This window comes from Jaculus jaculus, chromosome 6 (assembly GCF_020740685.1).
Source record: "Jaculus jaculus isolate mJacJac1 chromosome 6, mJacJac1.mat.Y.cur, whole genome shotgun sequence".
Classification (NCBI taxonomy): Eukaryota; Metazoa; Chordata; class Mammalia; order Rodentia; family Dipodidae; genus Jaculus; species Jaculus jaculus.
Window position 1 is genome coordinate 18017502 of NC_059107.1, and position 22889 is coordinate 18040390.

General features: G+C 36.6%; 1 protein-coding gene across 4 annotated transcripts in view; it reads left to right on the forward strand.

Annotated features, from left to right (window-relative positions):
• Positions 1-22889, forward strand: part of Gabra1 (gamma-aminobutyric acid type A receptor subunit alpha1) — a 61533-nt gene that overhangs the window by 28113 nt on the left and 10531 nt on the right. For all 4 annotated transcript variants that reach the window (XM_045153584.1, XM_004661045.2, XM_045153585.1 and 1 more), the window contains exons 5-7: positions 135-355; positions 2629-2711; positions 11143-11286. In XM_045153584.1, the coding sequence (XP_045009519.1) occupies positions 135-355; positions 2629-2711; positions 11143-11286 (448 nt within the window). The remainder of the gene's footprint in view (positions 1-134; positions 356-2628; positions 2712-11142; positions 11287-22889) is intronic.

Sequence of the window (22889 nt, forward strand, 5' to 3'; positions counted from 1 at the left end):
TGTCACACGTTTACTCCTGGAAAAAATCACCTTGGCCTTAAATTGCTTCCAGAGTAACATAATTATGCCTTATCTCTATGTTTGTATTGCAAAATACATATGTGAACTCTTTGTCATTTACCAAAATTTCTTAGGAATATACAATCGATGTGTTTTTCCGTCAAAGCTGGAAGGATGAAAGGTTAAAATTTAAAGGACCTATGACAGTCCTCCGATTAAACAACCTGATGGCCAGTAAAATCTGGACTCCTGATACATTTTTCCACAATGGAAAGAAGTCTGTGGCTCACAACATGACCATGCCCAACAAGCTGCTACGGATCACAGAGGACGGCACCCTACTCTACACTATGAGGTAAGGATGGCTGCACTGCATTGAAATACTTCTTTCTTTCCTTTTTCCTTTCCCTTTTACTTTTTTCTCTTCCTTGTGAAGGCAATCATCAAGCTGATGGGCTAGGCTGGAAACCTGGATTTACTGTGTGCCAACCATAGAAATTACTCTGTGATGAAATCCTAAGTCTCTGCCTTCATGAAAATATTAAATAAAATGACCATACCAATCCAACCTATTCTAATTCAGTTTAAGATTCTTTCTGTCCCTCATTTGCATGTCTCCTTACTTTCTACAATAAGAACTTGATAAAATGTCTAGAAGCTCCATAATGCTATATTTCTAAAATTCTTTCTCTGATAAAAAAAAAAAGAAATTAAACATATGAGGATGTACAATGCTTAAAAGAGAACATTCATTTGGGAATATCCTGTGAAGAAGTATAGGGATTTTTGAAGTGACAAATACCATTATTAGCTAAATCCTTTATAACTCAGTTATTCCTTTGATATAAAATGTAATCATGGAAAAATTCTTAACTTACTGGGTTTTATTTAGCCTGTGAATAAGGTAATATCTTGTCTTTGATAGAAGCTGCCAGAATGCCAGGTTTTTCAAACACAACCATTCAAAAGAAAAAAGACATAAAAATAGTTCAAATGCCAATTTAAATATTGGACCCAAACTGTCCAAATGTACTCACACTTATAAAAGCAGGCAAAGGGGCCTGGTGGAAATAATGAACAGATAAACATAAAATGAAGGACAGTGGACCCAGGGATTGAGGTTAGTGTCATCTAAGCAGAGCCTAAATTTGTTAGGAATTTGAATATTATGCTTTATTTTAAAACAAGAACAAAAATAAATAAATTACTTGTATACTTACCTGTGATCCTTAACATAGTTTTCTGTCCTCCAAGGTGTTAATTTTCAATGCAGTGCATGGTTGATTGTGAGTGTACTGATTAATGTATAAGGATGCAAGGATTTTTCATCCGTTTAAGGTTCTAGATGTAAAGATTTTAACAATAACTAGATTACATATTCCAGCTCTTAAATTCCTCACAACTTTTTCTAATGTGTTATTACTTTCTTTCATAATTTAAGAATGCAGTTTAATTATTAACTTGTATGTGTCATGATGTATTAATTGATATTGAACCACTTAATGGTTTTACTGATGATAGAGCCATTCTGTTTTTTTTTTTTTTTGAGCTATTTAATTAGTCATGTTATTCAGTGGTATGGCCACTGGTAAGTTGCTATTATTCTGGTTAATAACCTTCCATTGATTTTCATGTAGATAATCTTAACTAAACTAAGTGCATCAAAATACAAAAACCAAACAAACATGAAAGTAGAAAGGCAACTAGTTGGGAAGAAGAAAGGTTTAATATGAGTGTGAGGGGATAACAGAAGGAAATCAGAGTCAATGTGATCAAAATATACTGTACACATGTATAAAAATTTCAAAAAGGATAAAAAGAAAATATCTTAAAAATATTAAAGTAAATGAACATATATCCTCATAATTTTATAAACTGACTGCAAATGTATTTTATTGAATTCCTTTCTTGTCAATCATTTGTTCTAAACATGAATGGATTACATAATCCCAGAGGATCCCAGGGACTAAAGAAAAGTAGATAACCCTGCTTTAATTAGGCAGCGGATTTGTGAACTGATGGACATATATTACCTATATTTGAATGGTTGAGAAGGTATAAATTGACCTCAGTCTCATGAGGCCTTATGCAGTCTCTGTTTTATGCATTCGGTTCTCTTTGGGAAAGGGAGACAGACATTTATGCATATACCTTATAAAAGTATTATCTTTAATTGATAGAAAATGATCATACATATTTAGGAGTTCAATATGATGTATAAATGTGTATGCATGTTGTATAATAATCAAATCAGGTTAATTATCATACCCATCATGTTGTCTTGCAAGTATTTATTTGATTAAAACTAGTTTAATTCTCAGAACAACTGCTAGGACCAGGTGGGTTAGTGGATGATGTTTGTTTTTAGAAAACACTAGCATTATTGTTCCATTCTTCAGACACTTATCTAGTTTATTTTTAAAGAGCAAGTAATTAATAAAAGTAAGCTATAGTCCACTTATTGTAAATAATTCTTACATTATTTGATTAATAACTCAGTGTAGCTTTGCAATTCATGCCTGCCTCACCTACTTTGTGAATGTGTATGCTACAGTTAATGACAATGTTTTATAACTTACAGTAAGTGTCTAATCTATTGTTTGCATTCTATCTCCCTTAACTAATAAGGCTGACAGTGAGAGCTGAATGTCCCATGCATTTGGAGGATTTCCCTATGGATGCTCATGCCTGCCCACTAAAATTTGGAAGCTGTAAGTAACTTTATTTCAATTTTTGGTCATTCTTATAAGAGATGTTTTACTTGAAGGAAGAGACTTCCAAATAGATGTCTTGAGAGATTCACAATGGCCCCCAAAATTTTTAGATGTCAATATAGAATGAGATTTCCTATAAGCAATAACTCCAGACTTCACATTTGAATTTTTCCCTTTTGAAGGTTTTTATATATTTACAAAAGTATAAAGCATGGTTTAAGCCATTTAGGTTAATAATGCTATTAAGCTACATTCAAAAAATGGGAATAGAGCCTGTTATGAATGAACATTATTATATTAATTTTCTATCAGTATTGTTTTAGTTACTTTACTCATTTGTATGAACAACAGCTGACAAGAAGCAGCTTAAATAAAGAAAGGCTTATTGGTATTTGCATTTTGGGGAGATACTGCTATTATGCTAGGGGAAGCATGAAAGCAGGAGTAAGTTCATCCACAATCAGGAAGCAGAGATCAAAGAGGAAATGAATCCATACTACTCAAACTTAAGGCTTCTTCTAGTGGCAATTATCTTCAACAAGGCTCTATCTTCTAAAGATTCTACACCTTTCCCAAACTGTTTTACCAGCTGGGGATTGTGTCTTCAAACAAATGAACCTAAGGTGGATGTTTTCCTTGCAACCCATAACAATCTGGCCATGCTATTCATAGGCTCATGGGCATCCCATGCTGAAAAACATTCAGTTCAACTTCAAAAATGTACACAAAGACTTTAGCAATATCAACATTGTTGAAAAGTTTAGTCTCTTCTAATACTCAGGGAAACCTCTTAAACTGTAATCTCATGTAGAATCAAAAATCACTTTACAAACCTCCAATATACAAAGTTTCACAGTGTGAAAATTCACTTTTCTAAAAGGAAGAAAGGGAACATAGTAACCAAAGCTCAGAAGGACACACAATGAGTCCTGTAGGTCTATGTCTGATATCTGAGACTTATGATCATCATATGGGATCCAAAATGTTTGGGGACCCCCTCCCCTCTAGCTCTACAGCTTACATAACACACGAGCCTCTCTCTAAGGCTGATAACACTGAGCCTACAGCTTTCCTTGGTAGATGTCCCTTGGTCCTGCCATCTCCGACATCCTAGCATCGCCACTGGAATATCAACATTTCATGCAATGACCCTTTGGAGGTTTTCTTGCAGGATATCAAACCTTTAATGCATTTCCTAACCTCAGAAACTCTCTGAAACTTTGGATAAGATGACATGACCCCTTTAATGTTGCATTTTTCATGCCTATAAAACCAGTGTAATGTGGATTATGGTGCCGATTTCTGCTGCCAATTCAGGATGATGCAGCATGGTACCCTGTTCCTAAAGCTGTAGTGATGTCTGTGTGTCTTGCTTCCTGAATCTGTGAAAATACTTTTGAGCAGGGAATTCCTTCTGTAGTATTCTCTGCCCAAGCTTTTCCCTTTCCAAAGAATTTCCACTCTCACAAAGTAGTACTTTCAGATGGTGGGCTCTTGCCCTCCTAATAACTGTTCTATGTTCTAGGGAAGAGAGTAAAGTTCACCTTAGCCACATTGGTCTCATTAGTCATGTCTTTAAAAGTTACAGACACTTTGTGGACTGCAGTTTCATTGTCTGCCACTTTAAACATGCTCACAAAATTTTACTCTCTAAATTTCACTGTTTTCATATCTTTTGCTGTGTTTCATTGTAGATCTGAGTAAGAGCAGTAATAACTAGGACATAGACTTAGTGCCACATGACTGGAAATTTCCTCTTTCCAATACATTAATCCATTCAGCCTCACTCAGGTTCTCAGACATTGGGCCAAATGCAGCCAAATCTTTAGTATCATCCAACTTGTTATCAGAAATATCTGTTGGTACAGGAGGCTGAGTAGATGGCTCACGGGTTATGGGCACTTTCTCTACAAGCCCTGCAAATGGAGTTCATATCCATAGCACCTACATAAAGCTAGAATCAAAAGTGTCACAAGTGTCTTTAATCCAAACATGCCTCCAGCAATGAGAAATGTTATTAAGAGAATCTCAAAGTCTGTCATAACCTAGCCTGGCATTTTCAGTGGCATAAGTAACAGTAAGAAAGTTCTTGTGTCAAACAAGATAGAAAGAGGACTGACATCCTGCGGTTGTCCTCTGAACAAACCACAGCCACTGTGGCATGTGCATGCTCTTGCATGCTCTCTCTCTCTCTCTCACATCATCATCATCATCCCTACACACACATATACATACAAATCAAGGCTTGTGTGTTAGAGAGTTGTCTAGAAAAGGTTTGCCCCATTATGTTTTTTTTTTAATTTTTTTTGAGATCCATTGGAGTCTCCCATGGAATCCACACATATGCCTATGATTTAGACGGCAATATAGACACATCCCCTTTGTGGTACTTTCTGAGTTTCTACTATTTGAAAATGCAGTTTTCCAACTGAAATGACAAGGTTATACTGAAGAAACAAGGTCTCTGGTATTTTCTATCTTCTGTTTGACTACTGTGCATGCAAGTGTTGAGCAGGGTTAAAGTATTCAAGGTTTCCTGCTGGGGTGTTACCAACAAGGACTGAGTCAGCTCCCGGACTACCTAACTGGCTTTCCATTCTCACTAGACAAGCAGTCTGAGCAACTATTTTTGTGAAGATATGATTCACAAAAAAACCACAAAAAACAGTGATCATGTACAAAGACAGCAATAAAAATATAAAAAAGCAAAGGGCCTTTATGCTTCCAGTAGCTCTAGCCATAGAGATGAAATGCCCTCCATAATTCCCATTCTAGACTGACTACTCAAGAGTAATTCACCTCAAAAACAGCTAAACAAGTCTTTGGTGGCTACTGCCTTCTCTCCACCCTTTCTCTTTTGAAGACACATTGTTCATAACCACTTTTATGATTCCTCCTAAGTATCAGTCCCATTTCTAGCAATGATGGCATTATATGTCACTTACACACCAAGTAATATATTAAATAACTATATACTCACAATGTCTTCTAGCCCACAATATAATCTTTAATGCAATAAAATCACATAGTATATATTTCCTGAGGCAACAATCATCACTAATAACCTAGTATAATTATTAACAATATGCATAAATAGAATTATTTCCTATTGTTCCTTCTTTTAAATTGAAAATAGTGTCCTGATTTAGTCAATGGATTGCATATGTACTACATAAGGATTTCTTTCAGCATTATGGTTTCCTGACAAAGGGGCTTACATTTCTATATGAGAATTGTGGAGGTAGAAAATTGTTGGTTGATTGTGATTATTTCAGCTTTATAACAAAGCTGATGTGCTTAGATGACCTTTCTCATCACAAGATGGTAATTGAAAGTCTAGCTATGGCATTTGCTTTCATAAAGAGGGGGAATAGTTGGTTAAAAAAAAACAACAGTGTGTTTGTTAAAAAGTTAAAAGCTTTCCCAAATGTCCTATAGGTATATACTTGCATGTTATCAGTCAAATAGATATTACATTCCAAGTGATATTTTCAATAGAGATTGAGAAATAATTTGTGTAGGCAAATTTTCAACCTAAAGAATGTTGGATGTGTTTTAGGAAGAAGGAAATAGATTGTGGGTAGAAAACAGTGTATCACATAGGAAAAATGAAACTGTAGAAAAATAGATATGATATTTTGACCTTGGTGCCTTTGAACATGTTCTTTTCTTTGCTTCATTATTCTTCCCCCAATGATTAGTGAGACTGGATTCTTTTATCATTCACACTTCAACATAAATGTTATTTCTTTCGGGGTAACTTCATAGTAATTTGCACACAGCTCCACCAATCTTATTGATTTATTTCCTACTTATTTTACACCATTTATCACAGAATCCAACATTAGTTTTATTATTAGTGAATGCTTCTCAATGCCCAAAGACTGACACTTTATGAAGACAGACTATATCATTTATATATTAGAAATTTGGTCTTCAAAATATGTGGGTTTTTTTTTTTTCGCTTTGTGTTTTTGAAGCTGTGCAAGTGAATGATAAACACTGAGTATAGAAAATCACCTGGTATCTCTTCTTTAATTTCCAGTTGCTAGTGCTAAGCTACACGATCTTCTGCCTGAGGATAAAGGCCAGTTAACTCAAAAACCTTGCCTGGGATAAAGCTCTCCTCTTTGAACAGCCTGCTGAGGAAAGCATAATAATAAACCTTTGGTTCTATGATTTTCACATTAGTATCTAGGAAATGTCAGACCTAGTAAGGCCTTAAGAAGTGACTGTTTCCTTATATGACTACTGGGCATGTGCCTTGTAAATAAGAGAGAGCTAAGAGTAGAAACTTAAATGAATTTTGAGCAATAGTTTGGACATAAATTTTGAACCTAGTTCAGAGTGTTGGTAAGTTCATACAAATGGAAAAACAGAAACTCATAAAACCCAAATGAGAATGCCAGTCACCAGCTCCTCCAGGGATAATAAATACTAGCTCTGTTGTAGTACCACCACCATATTCTACTCTCACTCCCCCGAAGCCTTTCACTCTTAAAAATTTCTTATGTGTTGTAATTCATTCGAATTGTAAGACTTTAGAATTTCAATCTTTATTTCTTCACAGTTAAGAATTATCAAATTGGGGCTAGAAAAATGGCTTAGCAGTTAAGGCACTTTAAGCAAAGCCTAAGGACCCAGGTTCAATTCACCAGTAACACATAAGCCAGATGCAAAAAGTAGTGCATGTGTCTGGAGTTAATTTGCAGTGGCTGGAGACCCCGACTCACTCATTCTCTATGTGTATGTATGTATGTATGTATGTATGTATGTATGTATGTATGTATGCATGCATGCATGTATCTATGTATGTATCAGTCTATCTATCTATCCATCTATCTGTTTTCTATCTATCTCTCTATCAACTGTCTACTCTCTCTCTCTCTATCATCTATCTGTCTGATATGTATTTCTCTATCTATCATCTATTACCTATCTATCTATTATCTGTCTCTTTCTTGCTTTTGATATTTTATTTATTTGAGAGAGAAAGAGAGAAAGGGAGGCAGATAGAGAGAGAATGGGTGTGCCAGGGCCTTTTGTCATTGCAAATGAACCTCAGACACATCTGCCACCTTGTGCATCTGTTTTTAAGTTGGTACTGGGGAATCAAACTTGTGTCCTTTGGAGTTGTAAGCAAGAGCCTTAACTGCTAAGCCTTCCCTCCAGCTTTGTCTCCTTCCTGCCTTCCCTTCTTTCTTTCCTCCCATCCATTCATTTTTCCTTCTTTCCTTTTTCCCTCCCTCCCTCCTTCTTTCTCTCTAGCTACCTCCAAAAAATCAAATTAAGTTAAAGAATTATTAAATCTGTTCAATGAAGTTCATAGAAACTGTTTTGCACATAATAGAATCTGAGGAAGCCGTGAACTCTGACACCCATCCCCAACCTTACTGTGGTTGTCATCTCTAATCCGAACTCACCCTGCAGCACTCCAGTGCTGCTCACCTGAAGTGCTCCAGGGGAGCTGTGGAGAGCGACTGACGGGCACCTTCCCAGCTTCCGAGGATAAGGCCTGGGATTTTCACATATGATAGACTTCTAATACATTGCAAGTCAGTAAACACAAGCATGTTATGGAAAAACAAATCAAAGGTGATACATTGTTTTCCCTCTATTGCTATATTAATATCATCATGACAAGTTATAAAGTGATGTGATCCAGTGTCTCTTGCTTTTAACACAGTATAGCAGCAAGAGATCTATTTTTCTAAATGACATGAAGTCTAGAATCACCTTCTTTTTTTTTTTAAATTTATTTATTTGAGAGTGACAGACACAGAGAGAAAGACAGATAGAGGGAGAGAGAGAGAATGGGCGCGCCAGGGCTTCCAGCCTCTGCAAACTAACTCCAGATGTGTGCGCCCCCTTGTGCATCTGGTTAACGTGGGATCTGGGGAACCGAGCCTTGAACCGGGGTCCTTAGGCTTCATAGGCAAGCGCTTAACTGCTAAGCCATCTCTCCAGCCCTAGAATCACCTTCTAATTACCTATAACAATCCTATAACATAAATGATCCTGTTTCAAAGTTCAGAATATAGTTTTAACCTAGAAAAAACTTACAGCCATCAGGGGAGTGGCATGAATGGCATTTTAACTTGAATTCTTAGCTTCCCCACAAAATAGTGATATGCCATTTGACAAGTCATTTGATGTCTGTGCCTCAGTGTAACATTTGTAAAATGCGATCAAACTAGGTAATCTTTGAGGCCTTCACAAATTGAGCATTCCATCATTTTGTGCTACCATAAACTTTGCATGTCTTTTTAGGTAAGAAAATAAGAATGTACCATAGCCAGAAAAGACATTTTGCTAACTGTGCATATACATAGACTGAAGGTTATATGATCCTTATCAAATTGATATGCTGTGTCCTCTTCCAAGAAAGCATTATAAGGTCAAGTTTATATCCTTACTGATAAAAATATTCCAACTATATACTTTGCTGAGATGTTTCATTTTTAACCAGTGAACACAACCACACTTTAAAAGAAAAAAGTTTGTTACATTATTTTTTCTCATGACTCACTAAATTATTTCTTTTCATGCATCTAGAAAGATTGGTTCAAAGAAATATCTGATTATTAATGGATTTGTAAATGATGATGGTGCAACAGGCCACTTACATAAAATGGGGAACACATTATATTTTTCAGCATCAGTCTCTCAAAAACAAAATATGTTTCTTCTAGACAACATCATTTCTATCTAGATGTAACCATAATTTTCCATATCATAATAATTTAGTTTAGACAAATATATAGCTGAACACAATTCCCAAGCCTGAGTGTCATGACTAGGTCAAGTGGGCCTATGTTATAAATGCTATGGGGACTAAATATTTTGACATTGGAAGCTTTGTCTCCAAACATAATTCAAACTATAGTTTATAAGTACTTGTATAAAATGAATATGACCTAGGGTAGGTTATATTTGTTTAAAATTTTAAGTAAATTAAAACATTTTCTTGGCCTTCTAAAAGTACTTTGAGCACTTTGTAATGTGACCCCTGTGACTAATGAAGAAATTGGCTATTGGCCAGTGAAATGAGCTTTTAACATAAGGCTAACTTTTGCTCTTGTACCCTTCCATTAAATACCCTGGTGCATTTTATTTTTCCTAATCCAATAGTCTTAAAATTTTAATATCACTTTTCATGTAAACAGAGGAAAACAACTCAATCTATGTGACATAAATATCACACAACTGGAAATTAGAAAAGCTATAGGATCTCTCCCTCCCTCCCTTATTTTCTCCATCTTTTCTCCTCTTATCCTCTAACCTGAATCTAAATGGATTATAGTTGTTTTTTTTTCTTTACGTACAGTCTCTCATGGAAAAGATTGCTGGGCTAAAATATCATACTATAGAAACATCTGAGAAGAAGAGCTACATAATGTAGCTCATCATCATCTTGATGCATATATCTATGCAAGCATAACCTATTATGAAATAGAGTAAATTCAGACTTCTATTTCAAGTATGCAATGGTTATAGTGCCAGTTTTCATATTTACAATAATGTCAATATTTTCTGGACCCAAGGTAAACTACTCTAATCTGATCTCATCTATAATTCTTGTGGACATGTTTGCCTTCCTCAACTTAGTCATCTTTTCTCTTTATTTTTAGTACTTTATTTATTAGATGCAGAGAGAGAGAAAGAGGGGGAGAGAGAGAGAGAAAGAAAGAGAGAGAGGGAGAGAGAGAGAGAATGGGCACACTAGTTTCTCTAGCCACTACAAACTCCAGATACATGCACCACCTTGTGCATCTGGCTTACATGGGACCTGAATTACATGGAGAATTACATGGACCATGATCCTTAGACATTGCAGGCAAGCACCCTAACCACTAAGCAATCTCTCCAGCCCTTAGTCAATCTTTGGCCTGCAATAAATAAAAAGAAATTATATATATATATATTTTACTGAACAAACCCTTCCTCATGACTTCACTTGGTTCAACTTTTCCCTCATTTCTCTACATTTATGTAAATTTCATCTTTAACATCCTTCATTCCATTTCAACATCTAAAATACTCCTCTTCATTCTCAAACAGTTGACCCCGTTCGGTATGGCTTCATTACACATGGAATTATGTGAAATTATATATGTATTTGCTTATCTGTTTTTCTGTATCAGTGAAATGCAAATCGCCTAGCATCAGAACCTTGCTTATGTCTGTTACTATGTCTCCAGTACTGCCATCTCCTCTGCACATACTTTCCATACATTGTCAGAATGAACAAATAACAGAATAAATAAAAAATGTGTATTTAATATTCGAAAGCTACCTTAATGGGTTTTATTTTTCTAGACATGTCTCTGAAACTATGAGAGGATATATGAAACTGATGTAGCACACTAACTCATTAGGAGAATCAAACAAACAAAATGCATCAGTATTTCCCATACCTTTCTCTTAGATGCATATACAAGAGCAGAAGTTGTTTATGAGTGGACTAGAGAGCCTGCTCGCTCAGTGGTTGTGGCAGAAGATGGGTCACGTTTAAACCAGTATGACCTTCTTGGACAAACAGTTGACTCTGGAATTGTTCAGTCTAGTACAGGTAAGACCCATTTGATTACTGTAAATGTGAAGAAAGGAGAAGAGATGTACTGAGAATGTGAGTACTTTGTGATTCATCCACTAACATAAATGGAAGAGAGAGAGAACTATACAAAACTGGAGATCAGTAGATCCAAAAACTAATGTGAACTCTAGGCTTGTGATGTTGGAACTAACATTGAATGCCTTTGTGTTATATTTCTCTATTTGCACAATAATTGTCTGATTCTATGCAATCAGTATAGCACAGCAGATAGAAATATGAACTCTTGGGGATAATATTCTGGGTTAATTCCTTACTGCTGAACCTTGTTGGATGATTTAGTCACTGTAGTTTTATTAGATTCAACAAATCAAACCAATGAAAATTGAAACAATTCTTGGCACAAGACAAACTTTCCAGAAAATATTTGTTATTAACATCTTCTAGTTCTATTGATTTCCTTGAATTAAATGAATATTGGTGAATTTATAACACTGATTATTACACATAAGCCATCAAAAAGGCAGTTTGTTTTACAAATCTTTTGTATCAGTAGCCAAAAATGTTATACAGATAAAGTTAATAGAAATGTAGTCATATTACTAACCATTCCATTTTGGAATTAAAGTAGGTGGAATGCCATTTATTTTGGTGTTGTAAATGATTCACTAATGATGGTCTCAATACAAAAAAATTAGACTGGAAACTTTTGACTTTTTTTTCAAAGAATAAGACTTTATTTATATGAAGAAAAAGTGCACTATTTTAAATATGAAGGTGAAATCAAATAATGATAAATTTTAAATAAAACCTAAGATATAATAATTTAGAAAAATATATTTCCTTTTGGAGCTCAATATATTCAAATATTTTCAATTTCTCAAGCATTTTTTGAAGGAAAACAATTATTCTCATATGTATTCTACACTATTTTAACTCATCTCTTTGGTGTATGAGACATTTTCTAAAGGGATGTCTACTTGCCCCAGATGAGGCACTCATGACACAACTAACTAAGCATTCCTCCAACTTGGTAAACCAATGAGTTTATCAGGCTTGCTTATAGAGCACAGGTGAGGAATTATTCACAGGTCCATGGGTGACTCAAAGGCAACTGTGTCAACAGAACCCCAGCATGGGTGACAACCCAGGAAAACTGGCTCTCTGGAACTCTGTGCATGACTTACACCACATTAAGGGAGGACCTTCAGAATTTTATTTCAGGAATGTCCCAAGACTTGTAAGGTTGGAAATTTCCCAAGCCCTGTAAATTGTGTTTCTTTTCTGAGTCTTAGGAATCCTTCATTGGGAATTGCTACACAGCACTGCACTCTTTCCTCTAGCTCTTCCAAGCTCTTCTGTAATGTTTCCTGAATCTTTAAAGTAATGATATGGATGTCATATTTGTCACTTGGTTTCAGGAGTTTGACTAGTTACGAGTCTCTGTAGTACACCTTCCATTGAACAAAAAAGTACTCTTCCATGAACCAATTAATGTTGACAGAAATAGCATTCTATGGTTATATACACACATGCTTAGAAATATGATAGGTATATTACATTCATTTATAAAAGTAAAAAACAGATGTTTCATTACTGGATCCTATGACCTCAGTGACATATTTTGTCCTAGCTAATAGCACCAGACTTGAATTTTGTCCTGTGGAGAAGGCCTTAAATCCAATCAGAAACTTGGCTACATCTGCAACAGCTGTGCCATTGTTGTACTCTCAAGTGCATCTTACCTAAGATTTTGAAAATGTAACATACATGTTATTCCATGATCAAGTAAGACTACTTGTCAAAATTCCCCTCCAAAAGACTGCTGTATACCCTACCACCCTGTAAAAGCTAGCTATTTAAGGAAGGAACTTCCTGTCCTGCCCAGACTAATTTATCCATGTTCTGCAATCACAGCATCTTGTGTATTCAGCAACAGTGACTCTCTGTCTATTTCTGGCATGTAACCAACAGCAGTGCCAAAAGCTTTACTTATTTGGGGTCTTCTGGAGCCTCCCTGGCAAAAATCTCATAGGTAGGGAACCCACTTCCAACAATGGCATTTCCAGTTAACAACATATAGCTTTGGGAGTGTCTTTTCCCATTACACAGTGTTCTTCTGCATAATTGTTTCAGCAATCCATTTTTCTCAATTAATCCATCTCCAGTAGGGGTTTTAAGGTATATGGAAGCACCACCAGGCTTGGATATCCTCTTCCCAGTTCTGCACATCATCAATGCTTGTTGAAAGAGTGCCCCCACTGTTGCATTATCTTCAGAGCACCTGTATATTACACAGAGATGGGTGAGGTCATTGCTGATGGCTTCACATACGGTGTGCTTGCAAACAAAGGCTTTCAAGAGGCCTATGACAGATTTCACACAGATGAGGACATATTTGCACCTACTAATGATAGTCTATTTGCCAATCTCACATATGGAAAGTTGGCACGTGTACTGTCCATCATAGCATAAACTGTGAAGGCTATAAGGGGAGAGGTTACACATGATTAAATAGCATGTTGTATGTTTCTGTATATTTCATGGGAATTCCCAAGGCTTTAGTTATTTTGTCTCATATTGGCTTTTATTTCATATAGCCTGCCCTTTGGAAAGGTCATCTTTTTTGTTTGTTTATTTGATTGTTTATTCTGGAAGACTCAGTGGGCTATGGAATACCATAGGGGAAACTACTAGGGTATGTGTCTCCTGTTGAATTCCGTTGTATACTTATATTCACATTCATTGCTTCTAGTTGTTGATACTGGTCACTGCTTTTCCCACTGGGCCATACATATCAACTTAGGCCTCTGAATATAACACAACTTAGTAGAAACTGTCACCACCCAAGACTCATGAGTCTCTCTTCTATATATTGTTCTTACTTTGGCAAACTAGCTACTATTTTCTTCTCCTGTTTCTAGCCACATGGTGTCTGTGTTCATTGATATAGCTGCCAGTTCAGTCACTAATGCCATGCAGGCAAGTATAGATTTCAATGGTGGCCCTTATGTCACTCTTTCTGGCTTTATCATTGTTTCCATTTGTGCGGAAGGCCTTGTGGCTTGACAAGGCACAGGAGAACAGAACTGCTCAGCTCATCCTACAAGATGAGAAACTTGGAAAAACTGGGGTTAAAAAAATTTTCCATTACTCCCAGGAGTCCAGAAAACATCTGTAACTGTTTTAGATTTATGGAATTAGAGTATTGTAGGATCTTCTCAACAATTTAATCTGGTATCATGAACATCCTACTGTCAATAAGATTCTCAAGAATTTTGCTGCTGGGTCTGGCCCTTACATTTGTACGGATTGACATTTCTTCCTTGTTTCTTTAGATGCACTTTTATGTCTTCCAAATGCTTTTCTCCATCTGTAAAACTCCTAGAGGACAGACAAGATAACAAGCAAAGTCATGACCTCCACCCTGTGACCAATAGTGTGCCTATGAAGATAACCTTGGGAAAGTGCTCTCAAGGTCAACTGTCATTTGTTACATACTGGTCTTGACATTAAACAAATATGGAAATACTAAAGATGCATTACCATGGTCAAATACAATATGGAAAGATCCTATTATTTGAATTAATTGTTCCATCAAAAGAGCCATTTACAGTGGTATGGATGGAGGTATTTGTACTACCCATGTAGCTATCAGCATCATCCACAGATATTTCCCATCTGTGAGCCATCTGGCCTTCTCATCCACAGGACTCTGCATCTCCACATCTCTGATGATCTCAACTTCTTGGCCTGATTGATTCATGTTCTGGGGCTGCACTCTCACCTACCTAGTCCCCATTGAAACTGGACTCAGTTCTGACAAACTCTGGGCCAGGACTTCGATCTTTGCCTTTCTGTCAGCCACACCTAGCTGCTTAAAGATTCTGGGTGTGCGTGAGCAACCTCTACCCTCAGTATGCTTTATGCCGTATTTCTGGGAGGGTAATGACTCCCTCTATGTAGAGTTTAATCTATATTTCCCCAAGAATATTTGCTCATGTTATAAAGCCTTCTAAAAGCTCACCACCTTAGCATTTGACTTTCTTTCTCTCTCTCTCTTTTTTATTTTTCTCTAGAAACTCAAACCTAACACATCTAGACACAGTTTCTATCCTGTGGCCCAAACAGACCTCTTTGGCTTACTTGCCTTTCTCTCATCCCTTCTTAAATGTGTTTGCACTCTAAAACCATATTTTAGATGCCAAAGTCATTAAAATCTGCTACATCTTTCTCTACTTCCTGAAAAATCACACCCCTGCCTGGTGCTCAGCAAAGCCACTAGAGCTCCACACCATTGGAGGTCTCTGATGAATCAACTTCTTAACATTTTTGTGAACATAATTCAATACCTCAAGAATGCCTATCCTTCCAGTCCTCAGTATTCATAGGAACTTAATATGACATTCATATCTCGTCAGGTTATACAGTCTATATCTTGAGGAGGGATGTGGAGTTTCAGTACTTAGTTCCACTGGTTGTTTCATTCTCAGATGGTTCCATCTCTCCTCACCCCCCACCCCCCGTGTCTCACAGCTCACAAACCAGGCAGGGTCTTTCCTCTTCCTCTTAAATTGTTTTCCCTGTTCAAGGATTCTGGATGCTGACTGTTCCCTCACTATGAGTTTATTATACTGAGCCATTATGAAAGGCCCTATCTGCATGTGAAATCATTGCCTTTTGCTCTCTCTATCTAATAACATTTGGAATTGTGGATAATCTATCACTATCTCAGACTCAGTTGTAAATCTTATTATGCATCGCACAGGCCACACAACTGCCACACATCTTGATGACAATCTGTCTCTCTTCATGCATCTTTCAGGAACTGCAATGCATTCAATAATTTTAGGGTACACCTGTACTCATGCAATGGATTCTGCTCACTGAGCAGGCATGCCACATAGGAGAAAACACCTCCCCCTAGTAAATTGCACCACTAGATAGATCAGTCTTAGGCCACATAGAAAGACCCATGCTCTCTATACCTCTACAGCAAGAAGGAAAACTTGTACACCACATGAGGAAGGACATCGATGTTGGGATTTCTCCCACAAATATTTCTTTCCAGACAACCTCAGTTTCATGTCTTGCCAGTCATAGCCAAGACCATCTATCTAATAACTCCTCCCAAACTCATTTTTGGTCATGGCTCTTGGCAAGCCATTATCCAATCACAAACTTCTGCCCACTTAAGGAATTAGAATGCTATAGTTTGCATTATGCGAGATGTACCCCACTGGTAGAGCATTTACCTAACATGTGTGATTCTCTGGGTTCAATCTCTAGTTCCACAAACAGGAAAAAAATTAAATAGTTTCAAATAGTGCAGGAAGTTACATAATAGGTAACCAAAATGGTATATAATAGCTCCTGCTATAGTCTTCATTTTTTTTTCTTTAGCACAACTTGTACTGGAAAATGCATTAAAATAAGATGTGTTTACTTCTCAAAAATTGAATGTTATTATAAGCTGGGTGTTATGACAAGCACTAAAGACTCAATGATACTGAAGGCACAGACCTTGCTCTCACAGACAGTGAAAACTGTGAGTAGATGAACACATAAACTGTAATTATCAAAATGAATAGTAAGTGCTGTGATTAACACTTTTTTGAGTGCAAAGACCATATCTGTCTTCTGTATGCCTATTATTTTCTGTAGTCACCATGGCACAGGATGCATTGAATAAACATTTTGAAGTAATGAAAAAAAAAAAAGAATGTCACCTCAGATAATTGAAGAAGGATATCTTATGGAGCTAGATTTTCACGTTTTTGGTCTATATCTATGTAGATACACATAATCAATGTTCGAGGCTGCAGGCATTCAGAATCATAGGCAAAGGCCATTTCCTCTAAAAGCATTCCATTTATTGAGATGGAAGTTGGAGAATATCTGGAAGACAGTATCATTACAGTGCAGGCAATGAAACTGATAAGTCTAGGAAATCTCTAAGGAAAAGAAGACTCTGTTATAGTTCTAGTCCCAATGACCTTGACCCTGTCATTACAGCCTCTGTAGGACTGTGCCAAGTTCTGTTGATCAGTGGATTTGTCAAAGGAATTTGAAGAAATCCTTAACTCTTAAGGATACATGTTACCAACAATCTAGTTACTCAGAAAAAATAGTATAGTTAAAATAATTAAATGTAGTTTAAAGAGTTGAAGTATTTAATGGTGTGGTAAGTAAATTGGATGAGAAAGCATGACTTGGATCTCTAAGTTGGTAGACTTCATAGGTTGGCCCTATGGGAAGTCACCTTTCTGTGATAGAACAGCAAGAGATTTTCCTGCCATTCTCATTCTAATTGTTGAGGAGTAGAGGTAATTATGATGAGCTCTCAGTTTGATGTACATCTTCAACTCCACAGTAATGCACTGAATTATACTTCCTCTGCATCAACTTTAGCTCATCAAGAATCCAGCCTAGTGCATGTAAATGTGAATCAGCAAAGATCTTGGGCAAGGTCATCTGTGGTGCATTTCACAGATCTGTGTGGAGCCTGAGAAGATTAATATAGATGACATTGAGTACAATTACTTCTCAGTTTCTGTCAGGCAGTTGGAGAATGATAGCATGAGAACACACAACGACACTGGCTAGATAAAACACATCTTTGTCCATCTGAAAATTCCATATGAAGACATAATCAGTTCAGATAATTTGTCTTCCCTGTCTGCCACTACCTGTAAACACAAAGACACACATGTTCAGGTCATAATATATCTGTATCTACAGTGGAAATGGAAGGAAAATGAGTATGTCTCCTTACCACAATACTTGGATTTTTAAAAACAATCAAAACATATTAGATAACCAAGGGATGCCATGAAATATACCATCAAATTCAGGGCAAGAAAATTAAAACTAGAATTTTCAGTACTGTTGATCATCTGGCTGGTAAAATCCAGCATAGTTATAAGGAATGATGCATCCTTATCAGCTTTCAAAACCAATACAATACTTTGTTAATGCCCATGTCCTCACTCATTGTTCCAATTATATTTGTTCATTTATTTTAATTAATAAATACTGTAACACAACCTAGATAAGAAATGAAAGATATAAAGTCTGCCCTTAAGAAGCTAGTGGTTGAGTTAGATAAACACTAACTTTATTGGCACCATTCTAGTCTTTCATCCTCAGTGGTTGGAAAGATGTTCAATTATTATTGTGTGCATTTTATATATTTGAGAAGTTCCATTTATTCCATTTATTGAGATGGAAGTTGGAGAATATCAGGAAGACAGTATCATTACAGTGCAGGCAATGAAAATGGAAGTACCAAGAAGTTCATTCATTTCTTTGCCAAAGGTCACATGGCTGAGAAGAAACAGAGCTAGGATTTGAGACTGGGTATTCTGGCTGTCAACAACTCAGCACAGATTAACAACAAACATACACATGGGGGAGGGAAAGGCATGATCATTAAGAATGCAAACTCTCAGCCAAACATGCAACTCCAGCACTTTGGAAATGGAAGCAAGAGGGCTGGAGAGATGGCTTAGCGGTTAAGCACTTGCCTGTGAAGCCTAAGGACCCAGGTTCAAGGCTCAACTCCCCAGATGCACAAGGGGGCACATGTGTCTGGAGTTTGTTCGCAGTGGCTGGAGGCCCTGGTGTGCCCATTCTCTCTCTCTCTCTCTCTCTCTCTGCCTCTTTCGCTCTCTGTCACTCTCAAATAAATAAATAAAAATGAACAAAAATAAATTGAAATGGAAGCCATAGGATCCGGAGTTCAAGGTAATCTCTGGCTACATATCTGAGGCATAGCTTGAATTGTATGAAAAATGCATGCCAAGTGTACAAAATTATTATGGATTCTGAAGTAATACTACCAAGGTTCAAATGTTGATTTTAACACTTATTGTGTAACTTTTAATCTTTAATACTCTATTCATCTTTTCCCCCTATATCTACTTTATAAGTCCCTGGGGTACTGAAATGACAGAATGCTTTTCAGGAGGTTAGAAAATGATCCAATGCATGAACCTTGTGTGATACATATAAGACATTACTACTAGTGATGATGGTGAAGGTAGTACACAGAACAGATCCATGAGGACATGTAATAGGACATTTGTGCCTAACACATTGGGGAAAGCATTTTAAAGCTAGATTCCAGGCACTTCATGTCACATGCTGCTTCCTACAGGTCTTTCAGGGAGAGTCTGTACAAAGATTACATCAGAGGACCCAGGGCATAAAATAGAATATATACAGAGAAGTAAAAATAATCACATGAACCTTTAGGCATAGGAATATCACTATTCTGCAAACAAGGAGACTGGTAGCTCTTCATGTTTTAAAAACATTCAGGGAAAAAAAAAATTCAGGGATGACCCAAATATTCTCTTAAAAAAGTAATGATCGCAAGAAATTTATGTTAGTTAAGCTAATCCCATGGAATGACCATCATGAGTCCTTATTATAGCTGACTCAGAAATGGTGAGAGAGCTCTTTCTTGATACAGAGGCTTTTCTAGATGTTGATTAAGAATGACCTTAAAGGTCAAAATAATAAGGTAAGCATATTCAATCATTATATGCTCAACATTCATCAAAGAACTTCCGTGCTCCCATTTATAAAACCTACAAAATCATCTTAAAGAAATGATTATGAGCATAGAATGTAAGCTCTTTTTTTTTTTTAACACTTCTTTTGTAATCTGGTCAGCTCATAGTTCAAACAAGGAAATGGGACCGGAAAGATCAATGTTTCCAGAGCTTTTGTTTGGCTTCCTTGTTTGTGTTACAGTAATGTTTAAATCTATTATTAAAATAGAACAAGGAGTACCCCTCTTTAATAGTTTAAGTAAAATATTTATTTTAATATTTTACTTTATGAGATAGAGAGGATGTAGAGAAAATGAGAATAGGTGTACCAGGGCTTCTTGCCACTGAAACTAATCTGAGACACATGATGAATATTGGGGAATGGAACCTGGGCATCAGGCTTTTCCAACAAGTGCTGTTAAACCATGAGCCATTTTCCCAGCCATCTGTAGAAAACACTGGAAGAAACAAGACAATATCATATGGAATCAATGGTCAGTAAGATTTTACATGATTACTACAAGGTAGAATTCCTAAACTGGAGATAATATATATTTGTCTTTATTTCAGATTTCTTCATAAGTCTCAAATGTTTTATAAGAACATATTTTTTCATTTAATTTTATTCTCAGAGTAGCCCAGGAAAAAAGTTAATCAGTATTATCATATTGTGGAGACAAATCAGAAAAGTGAACCCAGATGAAAAATCCAGGTGTTTACCTTCCAATAATTGACACTTTATTAAGTCACCTCTATACCAAGACTTGACACCATTTTGCCAAATTACATTCAATTTCTTCCACTTGCCTTAATTTTACCTTGCAACATGTGAGTAATATTGTCACATCTAATTTACTAGTTTCCTTTGGGGTTAGATGATTTCCATACATATCTGGATTACAATTCCACTATATAGATAAATTAGAGAAAAAGGAATTTGACATGTTTGCACATAAGCGCTTTGTGGCTAGACTCCAAATCCAATTTAGGAAATAAGATTTTCTTTTGTGTGTTTTTCTTTGGTTTTTAAATTATTACAACTTGATTTTCATATTTCTGTCCTTGCTGTCCTTTATTCAAAAGTTGTGTTCTAATACAGTTTTAGACTTTATTTAAGAGTATAATTTCAACAGTTTAAAAGTTCTATTTTTCCTTAAACAGCTGGGGAAAGGAGTTCTTTAAAATACAAATATCATGTCAAATAACTATCCTCAGACTCCCCAAAATCACATTCATTTCAGGTTCTTTGCAAAAATGTCATATTGCCGCAACAAAAGATAATGGAATATACATAGGCACTCATCTTCCTGACATTATATAAAAGATGGAAGCTTTTCTTTGAGCTGGTGATATTTTGCAAGCTACAATTGAATGAGTGGTTAGGAATAATAATGTGGACCCATGAGGTGGTGAAAGGTGATATGAGCTTGTCCACACAAGGCTAAATTTTAGAAAAGTTTTGGAAACATTGGTTTTTCTGCAGTTTTTTCTTCTCAAAAATGGGTCACTTCTTTCTCTTTCAAACAACCTTGGAGATATCACTAAAAATATAGGAGGTAGTTCAAAAGAAGCTGTGAGGCTAGGGAGATGACTCAGTGGTTAAAAGCAATTGCTTACAAAGCCTCCCAATCTTAGTTCCATTCTCTTAGGCACCCACATAAAGCAAGACACACAATGTGTCTGTACTTCCAAAGTGCCTACAACAATGGGAGGCAGAACAGGAGAATCCTAAGCTTGACAGCAAGCTAATTTGCAGCAGCAAGAAACCCTGTTTCAAAGAAATACACCCAGAGGCTGTCCTCTGAACTCCACATGCACAGCAAGACACACGCATGCCACATGGATATATGCACATCAATAAATGATAAATTAACTCATTAATAAAAAAAAAGCAGCTGTTTAATGCTCTATTTATCTCCCAAAGTGGAAGGAACACTACAGACCAAGAACTATGATGAAAGTGGAAGTACTTAGTTCTCAATAAATGGTGGGAGTGGTAGTGGCCAGGGCACAGGTAGAAGAAACACACCCAGTAAGAGTTGAATGCATTTGCATGGATGAGTTTTCTTCTGACCCTTTTCATCCCACCTAAGCCACTGATTGGCAGACTGTGTCTTCAGGCCTGCACTCTCATAGCAGGTCTTTGTGCCACAGTTTGTTGACTCACTTGAATATTTCTCCAGGATTATCCTCAAGGATACACCTGGATGTATACTATAGACAATCCCCTTAAGCTACTCAACGTGGCCACCAAGATTAACCATCCAAGTGGAAACCTATTTAGACATTTTAAGTAAGAGAATGAGTGGCAGGATCTTATGGGAAAGACTCTATATGCTAAAATTTAGAACAAGCTGGAGTGAAGAGTCCGGGGAAAGCTCATAAAATGGTTAACAGATTGTTGTAGTAAATATCCCAAGGGGATTGAAGCAGTGACCATGCGAAAAAAAAAAATTGAGTGAATGAGTGATACTGCCCAGGTGAAATCTAAACTGTTTCCTTATCCTCTCTTCCCAAAATGTAATTTAGAAAATAAGAATCAACCCAAAATTTTAGTCTAAATGAATGAATAGGTGTGTGCCCATCATTTCATTGTGGGGGAAAGTTAACCGATGTGAACTTTCAGTCTTGTTATGTGTCTTGCTTTTGTTTTTGAGATACATGTTCTGGCTGAGAAGCTCAGGATGGTTTTAAATTTACTAAGTAGCTCAAGCTGGCCTAGAACTCAAAGCCTTCCTGCCTCCCCGGGCCTGAGATGAAAGGTGTGCACCACCAAGGCAAATTTGCACTAATGTTAAACATACTTCTTGGTGCCAGTGAAAAGCCAGTATCTGTGAGACACAAAATATACTGTCTGGTTTAGATTTTGGAAATTCAGACTTTATTTTATTTTATTTATTTTATTTTTTTTAATTATTTATTTATTTGAGAGCGACAGACACAGAGAGAAAGACAGATAGAGGGAGAGAGAAAGAATGGGCGCGCCAGGGCTTCCAGCGTCTGCAAACGAACTCCAGACGCGTGCGCCCCCTTGTGCATCTGGCTAACGTGGGACCTGGGGAA